Source organism: Carassius auratus, unplaced genomic scaffold (genome assembly GCF_003368295.1).
Source record: "Carassius auratus strain Wakin unplaced genomic scaffold, ASM336829v1 scaf_tig00033549, whole genome shotgun sequence".
Lineage (NCBI taxonomy): Eukaryota > Metazoa > Chordata > Actinopteri > Cypriniformes > Cyprinidae > Carassius > Carassius auratus.
Genome location: NW_020526088.1, coordinates 185,402 through 195,613, shown reverse-complemented (window position 1 = coordinate 195,613; position 10,212 = coordinate 185,402). Strand labels below are relative to the sequence as shown.

Genomic DNA, 10,212 nt, shown 5'->3' with positions numbered 1-10,212 from the left:
TGGTCCAAAATGCTGTGGCCAGACTTTTAACAGGGACCAAAAACAGAGAAAGTATCACTCCAGTTTAAATTAGTTTGCATTGGCTTCCTATCAAGTTTAGATTTTATTTTATGGTCCTGCTGTTTGTTTATAAATCAGTGGCAGGTTTTGCACCATCTTACCTGTCTGATCTCCTCTCGTTTCATGTAACTAACAGGTCTTTAAGGTCATTAATTGTTTGGTGGCTGTCTGTACTTATGACGTGCTTGAAACTCAAGGGGGATCATGCTTTTTGGTGGCAGCACCTAAGCTGTGGAATAATTTGTATGTAAGATCAGCCTCCTCTTTTCAGGTTTTTAAATTAACACTTAAGATTTATATTTTTAAACTGGCTCATGGTCTGGAGAAAAAGCTGTCTAATATTTGATTTTGTGTAATATTATCTTTGTAAAATTTGTGATTTGTTTTATATGCTTAGTTGCTTTATGTATTTATTATTTTTGTAGAGCACTTGTTGACCCAGTCAATGCTATATAAATCAATAAAACTAAACGAAACTAAACTAATCCTCTGCCAGCTGATCACTCCCACTACACATATCAGTGTTTCTTGTTTTCAGCCAATCCGTTTCGGCAATTTAAAACAACATGATTATTTTTCATGGCACCAATACCAAACCACACAAGAAAACATGTAGTCTAATCTATCTGAGGGAAGACTTGATAAATAAGGGAAGTCGTCTTTCACTAATGTAATGTTAAATAGAAAAAAAGAAAAAAAAACATTTAACATTTAAGTCACATAGAGTATTCTTAACCTTTGACCTTATGCTTGAAACACCAAATTACAAATAATAATAGTAATGTAGTAATGGAAACTCTTCTCGATTTAAAAATGAAATAAATAAAATTAAACTTTTAATCTCACAGCTCTGACTTTTTTTTATTCTGTGTTGGGTGGGGGAGGGGGGATCAGAATTGAGAGATATAAACTCAGATTTCTGACTTAGCGTATTTTCCCGGACTATAAGTCACATTTTTTCTTCGTAGTTTGGCTGGTCCTGCGACTTATATACTCAGGTGCAACTTATTTATCAAAATTAATTTGACATGAACCGAGAGAAATGAACCAATAGAAAACATTACCGTCTCCAGCCACCAGAGGGAGGATTAAATGCGATTTATAGTCCAGTGTGACTTATATATGTTTTTTTCCTCATCATTACATATTTTTGGACTGATGCAACTTATACTCAGGTGCGACTTATAGTCAGAAAAAAAACAACAACGGTATTTTCTCAAGAATTGTATTGTCTTCAGCTATAAACTCACAATTGACAGTCATAAAGTCAAAATTATGCGACAAATTGTTTATCTATTTATTTATTGCTGAAAAGTTATAGTTGCATATGAAATTATTCATAACTAAAAAACTAAAATATCAAAGCATTTTTTTCCTATTCTGGGCAAAGACCATTCAATCCTTTAGATGGCGCCACAAAACACTTTACAGATAGTTAAATGATGCTCCTTTATTGAATTTTTCTTATAAACCACCTTTCTTGGAGCATCCTTCTATCATATTTCTCTTTTATGCCATATAATGATATTGATTGTAAAAAATAACTAAGAGAAATATGCGGTTCTAAATCCAACATCTGTTTTTTTTATAAAACCTGTATTTATAAAATATTTTCGCAGTATTAGGGAAAATATAACAATTTTAACTATTACTTTCAGTTTGATTTTAAATAGTAATGGTTTCCTCCTACAGAAAGGAACTTGAATTTCAACTCACCTGATAGTAATGGTGGTCACTTGACTAAATTTGTTCTTGCATTTACATTACATTTACATTGAATCATTTAGCAGACACTTTTATCCAAAGCGACTAACAAATGAGAACAATAGAAGGAATCAGACCAACGAGAGAACAACAACAGTATACAAGTGCCATGACAAGTCTCAGTTAGTCTAGCAAATGAAATAGAAAATCAACTTGAAGACTGGTAATGGTAATGCTGAATATGCCTTCACTTTTATATTTTGAGGTCTGTAATTCGGAACTTGACAATCATGTTCACTTTCATTGTTGTTGTGTGGAGAAGAGATGCATGAGAATGGTTACTCCATCTCCTGCTGTTATTTATTTTTTTAAATGTCCCTGGATGTGCAAAAACCTGATCATTTGTTTTATAAAGTTGCCAAGACCTTCAGATAAAATAAAACTTAAGCTTCCTAAGCAGTATTTAGCAGCATTATTATTCTAACTAATAAATAATTGGGTTTATCAGGATTTTTTTTTTTGGACTGATGCAACTTATACTCAGGTGCGACTTATAGTCAGAAAAAAAACAACAACGGTATTTTCTCAAGAATTGTATTGTCTTCAGCTATAAACTCACAATTGACAGTCATAAAGTCAAAATTATGCGACAAATTGTTTATCTATTTATTTATTGCTGAAAAGTTATAGTTGCATATGAAATTATTCATAACTAAAAAACTAAAATATCAAAGCATTTTTTTCCTATTCTGGGCAAAGACCATTCAATCCTTTAGATGGCGCCACAAAACACTTTACAGATAGTTAAATGATGCTCCTTTATTGAATTTTTCTTATAAACCACCTTTCTTGGAGCATCCTTCTATCATATTTCTCTTTTATGCCATATAATGATATTGATTGTAAAAAATAACTAAGAGAAATATGCGGTTCTAAATCCAACATCTGTTTTTTTTATAAAACCTGTATTTATAAAATATTTTCGCAGTATTAGGGAAAATATAACAATTTTAACTATTACTTTCAGTTTGATTTTAAATAGTAATGGTTTCCTCCTACAGAAAGGAACTTGAATTTCAACTCACCTGATAGTAATGGTGGTCACTTGACTAAATTTGTTCTTGCATTTACATTACATTTACATTGAATCATTTAGCAGACACTTTTATCCAAAGCGACTAACAAATGAGAACAATAGAAGGAATCAGACCAACGAGAGAACAACAACAGTATACAAGTGCCATGACAAGTCTCAGTTAGTCTAGCAAATGAAATAGAAAATCAACTTGAAGACTGGTAATGGTAATGCTGAATATGCCTTCACTTTTATATTTTGAGGTCTGTAATTCGGAACTTGACAATCATGTTCACTTTCATTGTTGTTGTGTGGAGAAGAGATGCATGAGAATGGTTACTCCATCTCCTGCTGTTATTTATTTTTTTAAATGTCCCTGGATGTGCAAAAACCTGATCATTTGTTTTATAAAGTTGCCAAGACCTTCAGATAAAATAAAACTTAAGCTTCCTAAGCAGTATTTAGCAGCATTATTATTCTAACTAATAAATAATTGGGTTTATCAGGATTTTCTGACTGTAACTGTGAGTAATATTTGTTGTGCAACAACTTTGAATGTTTTCTTTCTATATTTGGAAGCTGAAAAAAATGCTACTGGAGTTACAGGAAACACTTTACTGTCCTACAAGGAAGGTTGATGCAGGAGCTGTACAAGGCGACTCCCTCTGGGTGATGGAAATCATGACGCAGTCCCTCGGGAATGTGTTGTTCACTCCGGTGGTCCAGGAGTGCCATGTCTGGCTCAACCTGGTCAAAATGAGATACTGTACACTGACAAAGTGCACTTTCTTGATGCTCCCATCTCCCAGGCTTGCCTGTTTGGTGACACTGTCGAGGATTGGCCCAGCAGTTCATCAGCAGACTGAGGCCACACAGCACATCTTCCCCCGATGTGATCCTCCAGCTGCCACCGTTCCATCAAGGGCTGAGTCTCAGCCTGCTTGTCGCCGCGGGGGCCCCCCTTTGTCCTCCTCACCTGCTTCAGCCCACGCTGGGACATAATCAAGGCTGAACGGTGCCCCTTTTGTCACATGGAGCCGCTAAAGTAAAAGGAAGATGAAGCATGCCTGACACGGGCAACCCAGAGATTTGGGAGACTGCTCTTCAGGAGGTGGCGAGGACAGCGCTGCTCCTGTGTCCAAACAGAGTTTGGCCCACTGGATAGTAGATGCCCTCGCCTTGGCGTAACAATCCCATGGCAAGCTGTGCCCCCTTGAAGTGAGAGCTCACTCCACTCAGAATGTTGCCTCCTCCTGGGTGTTGTCACATGGCACCTGTGTCGAGCATTCTTCCCATGTGTTGAGTAACAGGAAATTAGTGAGTAGAACTAGTGTCATGCTTGCTGAACCATTCCTCATCAGACAGGGATGGGAGACTTTCTTCTCACAGTTGAGTTCCCTGGTTGGCACATCCTGGTCGAGTATCCTTCAGCACCCAGACTTGGCGGATCAGTCTGACGCCAGTCCCAGTACTGGGGATAACATTCCCAGAGTCCTGGTCATCCACTGTACTGGACTAGGTGTCCATGTGGCTTGATTCTCTGTTGGTAATCCAATGTGTTTTCTTCCATGGTAAGTTTTCCTATTTGGTAAACCCGTGTCTTCCCTTGACAGACCCAATCTGTCAGTCTCTTCGGGCAATTGTTTCATAACTACTTAAAGAGACCTATTCTGTATGTAAAAAAAAAAAACTGCAAAGCCCAAATCAATGGCAATGATTTTTTTACATCTCTATGAATGAACACATATTCATCACCAAGGACAGCTGCCGCCTCTACATTCTGAATACTACGCTCTGTTATGAAAACAGCCACATTTTCAGGTAAAATGTTTTTAAACTGTTCCAACAATAACAATCCATGCAGTGAATCAAAATCATCTGCTTGTGAAACGGAGCACCAACGATCAAACTGAATCCTTAACTCTCTTGCAAACTTTGTGAAAGACTGCTGCCTAGCTTTTCGTAAAGTCTGAAACCGCTTCCCATAAGTTTCCGGAACTAACTCGTATGCCTTCAGCACCACGCCTTTTACTCTACTATAAACTTGACTGTCGCGAACACTAAGCGTTGAGTAGGCTTTTGAGCTTTACCACAAAACACACACTGTAAAAGTAATGTTCTCTCACAATCTTCCCATCCCATAAGATCAGCCAACCATTCAAACAGAGTAAAGAAAGTATCTAAATCGTCCGCATCAAGTTTGGCATGAGGTTAAGAGAACGAGAAACATCAAAAGCTTTTGGAGCTGGACTAACTATTGTGGCCTGCAAATTCCCTGAATGACATCCCGGACGAGCCCCCAATTTGTTACGGCCAGCTCGTAACCGCAACAAAGATGAGACAGCCACACAACTGAATTAATATAATAATTAATATTTATTACAAAATCTAGAGGTTTACACAAAACAAAATGCAGACAATGATCGATCCTATAGCGAGGCAACCCGAGGCCAGCCGGAGATGTCAACTCTCCCCTGCCTCCCTCATTGCCTGAAACCACGACAAATATCTCCACCTCCTAATAGGAGTCAGGTGTCCTGCATCTCTGTGGCCACCTACAAAACAAGGAAAAAAAAAACAACAACAAATACCAAGAAAGATAAACACACCCATAACAATACCATTGTGGGTTCTAACAGTGGGTCCTCAGTGAGCTTCCCTGTGACTAAATATTCTCTGTATATATCTGTTGTTCATTTCTGATTAAACTTCTCATGACCTTTTTTTACAGTTTGCACACACTGAAAGAGTATGAGGAAATATAACAATTAAAGTAAATGAGACAATTCAAGGACAGAGTTGTTCACTCTTTTTTTTATTCTCATATGAATCTAACATAGTACACAACAATATAAACATTATACATATTATAGCAAAATCTGATGGTGCAGTTATATATATATATATATATTTTCTATGCGACTTTAATGTGGCAAAATTAAAATAGCTGAAATCTGTTTAGTGTAATGAAAAGAATCTTCTGGGTTATCAATATTCTGTAGATACACCTGTGCACAGTCAGTCGACAGCACTGATTTATCATTGTAAGAAGCATGCCTCTACTTCCATTGTTCAATGTACTGGATTCAGTCACTGCTGAGACAGGAACATTTTTGCCAGACCAGCTTTCAGATAACTCAGAGCATCTTTATTTGCTTCTTCAGTTACAGCTTTTCTCCTCATTTCCTCCAACTCTCTCACCCAGTCTTCTTTCCCAGCCTCCCTCACTCTGGGGATGAAGAAGTCCAGATGCTGAAGAGTGAAGGCAGAGTCTGGTTTCAATGCGATCTGAGACAGGTGCTTGATGGTCTGGTAAGCTTCGGACAGAAGAATTGACTTTTGGTCTTCAATCTCCTTCAAATCTTTGTCAATATGTTGCATTAAAAACAAAAACATTTTGGTTTGTTCTTGAGCCTTTTCATAGTCCATTTTTATAGAGTCAAATTCTATTGTAGTGCTTGAGGTTCTGATGATGTATTTCCTGTCTTCTTTGACGTGTTTGCTGTGATGACACCTCCCTGTGCACACAGTGCAGAAACCGTCTTTCATGACTTCACATTTGCTGGGATTAGAAACCCACCAGCAGTCAAACTCATGACAGTTTTCTTCACAGACGGTGCAGGTTGTCGCCTTTCTGTGTTTCCATGACCTGCTCTCGATGGGCACCTTCTCTTTGACAATCTTTTTTACTTTAATGGTGAAGTTTTGACACTCCTCAATCTTTTCCTTGTTTTGCTTCATTGCCTCCTGGATCTGATGTTTTTCAGCTATTTTCAGCTCCTTCTCTTGAACCCGCAGCGTTAAATTGCAGATGGATGCTTCAAACTGAATGCGCTCCATCAGTACATCTGAAGTTAACTCTAAACTTCTTCTGTTCCTTGCAGTCAGAGACTGAAGGAATTGCTTCATGCCTTCCACACTGTCTTCCCAGGCATCTCTTTGAGCGCGAACGTGACGCTCTTTAGTGCGACGTGCATCAGCCTGCCGGTTGTTGAATAAGAAATAAACAGGTTGGCCACTTTTGTCTCGTCTGCAGGGGATTCTAGCTTTATTAATGGCACCAATGACATTTGTGGGTGGCAGACCATCAGAGTGTGTGATTAAAAACACAATGTTGTTCACAATGTCTTTACCAAACAAAGACAGAATTGAACTGATAATGTAATGCTGTCTGTCTGAGAGACGATTCTTAGACGCTTGCGTCACAAAACACACAGCATCGACTTCACAAACTCCATCATTGTTCTGAAACAGAGTGGCTAAATTTTCAGCAACTTCCAGATCTTTGTCCAGTCCTCTAGTGTCTCCGTAGCCTGGAGTATCAATGATGGTCAGTGATATGGGACCCCTTATAGGAAAGACCTCATACATGGTGATTTCAGAGGTTTGTGATTCTGATTGATCTCCGGCTGCTTCTTCAGTTATTTCATACCATATTCCATCCTCAAACTTCACTCCCAGTAAGTAGTTGACCATGCTGTTTATGAGGGTGGTCTTGCCCACACCGGTCTCTCCCACCAGCAAAATGATTTTGTTTGGTTTACTGGTGTCTTTTTTCCCAAAAGTCCATTTTCTTACTTTTCCATTATCATCAAGAACTTTCCTGTCTGTATGTAGACTGAATCGTTTTGGAGGACCTTGATGAATCAGAGCTAGTCTACGTGGTGGAATGTCCGGCCTTCTGTAAAACGCAGATGGAGGACAATCAGAACGTTTGTGTAATAAGAACTTAAATTCCTATTAACCATTTTGTGATTATGTAAAATCAAAAAACTTTAATTCATACTTTTTATCATGAATATAATCTAATTCTGAAACAATTTTTTAGACCGCGAAGTATTTCTGATAGATAGTATAAAAAAGATCAACATGTAACTCCAGACAAACCAGCCTTAATACAGCAATCAAAGTTTTGTTTAAACACCATATATTTCAATAATCCATAAAAACATTCTCTCACTGCATATTTGAATGTGCAGTCACACTACTGCCGCTGCGTCGACAGAGGTTACGGGGGAAATTCCATTTTTGCTGGGGTTAAAGGGACAGGCCACCAAAAATTAAAATGCTGTCTTCATGTAATATCTCTCATATCATTCCAAACCTGTATGACATAATTTAATCTGTGGAACACATAAAATAAATAAATAAATAAATACATACATACAAATGCAAATACAATGGAAACCTAACAAAATTGGGCCCCATTGACAATTATCACCAATATATATATATATATATATATATATATATATATATATATATATATATATATATATATATATATATATATATATTAGATTGTCTTCCTTTGAGCATAATTCTGAAGCTCTTTCTCAAATAATAATTTGTTTATATATATATATATATATATATATATATATATATATATATATATATATATATATATGTGTGTGTGTGTGTGTGTGTGTGTGTGTGTGTGTGTGTGTGTGTGTGTGTGTGCGTGTGTGTGTGTGTGTGTGTGATACTCCATTTATTGGTTAAATCTTTCATTTAAGATCCATTTATCAAAATCAAAAGTTTCATAATAGAACATTTTATAATGTTGCTGATTCAGTCTGAATATACAGTAGCTTGCATAGTGATATTTTGACCTTTTTTGAACAAAAACAATTCACAAACAAATATATTATGAAATCTACAACATTAGATAATTTACATAATAAATAATGCACATGCTTGTTTAAAAAGTGTTCTTAAAGTATTTTTCAAACTTTTTTCGAGAGAGCATTTAATCAATACTTACACCATATCATTGTAGAGTTGTTGCAGCAATGCTCTTGAGTCGTTTGTGAAATGTCTCAGGGAAGAGGAGAAGAAAAAGAAAATCATTCCTGCTCTAAAACTGTGGAATTCCCCACGCACGCGCGTGCACATTGACGTACTGTATCTCTCGCAGGCTTAGATCAGGGGAAGGGCGTGGCCTTGAAATTAAAGGTGAATGACGCAGTGGAACGACAGCAGAGGGCAACCATACTTCAAAAACTAGTATTATTGCTGAAAAACAAAGCACATGATAGTTTTGACACTATCCATCTATCTTTGATTAAACATGGCTATTGATCCAGTCGGCATCGGGATCTGAACTTTATGGTTAGAAATGCAAATAGAAAATAGTGTGCTTGCCCGACGATGCTATGAACTTTGGCTCTTTCTTTCTATGAATGCAAATAGACCCACTGGATTTTTTGCTTGAATCTTTTCATTTGAACATTGATTTGATCATTTAATCCATCTGATTATAATGGTTAATCAGTGAAGCATTAGGCATTTCTACAGTCCCTCTGTCTTGTCCTTTAATTAGTTTACAGTAATTTAACTGATAATTATTCTGCTTCCACATATAAACACAGAATCATGCACTAGGTTCCTCTATTACTTGATGAAGCATCAATTCAATTCAATCCAATTCAAGGACAACTTTGTACACTTTTTTCTTTTATTTTCTTTTAATGTGTAAAACATTATACAACAATATAAAACTAATAATACCCATTATATGCAATAGTACAAAATGAGGTTTCAAAATTTAATAGTGCAATGTCATGTTTTAAGAAAAATACATTTGTATGTGTCCTTCATATTACAAAAAAGGAGGAGGGGTGGGCCGGGGTGAGAAAAGAAAATAGCTGAAATCTCTAGGATGTAGTTTTCCTTGCAGACAGTGCAGGTCTTGGTGATTTCAGTGGTTTGGGAATCTGATTGATCTCTTGCTGCTCATTCTGTGATTTCACACCATATTTCATCCTCAAACTTCACTTCCAGTAAGTAGTTGACCAAGCTGTTGATGAGAGTCGTCAATTTTCTCACATTTCCTTCTTCATCAAGAACTTTCTTCACTGTATGTATAGACAGTATCATTTTTGAGAACCTCTTTAAATCGGAGATAGCATGTGTGGGAGAAGTTTTGGCTTTCTGGAGAATTCAGAGTTTATTAGAATTATCAGAGTGTTTGTGTAACAAGAAATTAAGACTAAATAGTCAACAAGCATTTTTGATTATGTCAAATGTAAAGATTTAATGGTGCTGTATGTTGGATTGACACCAAGTGGTCCAAATTGAAAATATTGAAGAGAGTTTGACGCAGACTTGACACATACACAGGTTGCCAGATTGATGACACCAACAGAAACGAGCGCACTTCACAATGAATAATATGAAATATGCTTTGTTTTTTTCAAACTTTTATGTTTATTAATTTATTAATTTATTTTTCTGAGAGAGCATGATAGTACTTATGATACTTCAACCATTCGAGACCATAAAGATATGGAGCTCCCACAGCAAAGCTCTTGAGTCATTTTTGAAATGTCTCAAGGCAGAGGATAACAGTGGTGGACAGTAACGGAGTA

At 36.7% G+C, this 10,212-nt stretch overlaps 1 protein-coding gene across 1 annotated transcript; it reads right to left on the bottom strand.

Moving 5' to 3' along the window:
* Positions 1 to 5,781: 5,781 nt before the first annotated feature.
* LOC113081264 (uncharacterized) lies at positions 5,782 to 7,860 on the bottom strand. The gene is made up of 2 exons (XM_026253338.1): positions 7,800 to 7,860; positions 5,782 to 7,520 (listed from the first exon to the last, which is right to left on the bottom strand). Exons 1-2 carry the CDS (start codon positions 7,802 to 7,804, stop codon positions 5,930 to 5,932), a joined length of 1,596 nt encoding a protein of 531 aa, XP_026109123.1. The 5' UTR covers positions 7,805 to 7,860; the 3' UTR covers positions 5,782 to 5,929.
* Between the last annotated feature and the right edge of the window lie 2,352 nt (positions 7,861 to 10,212).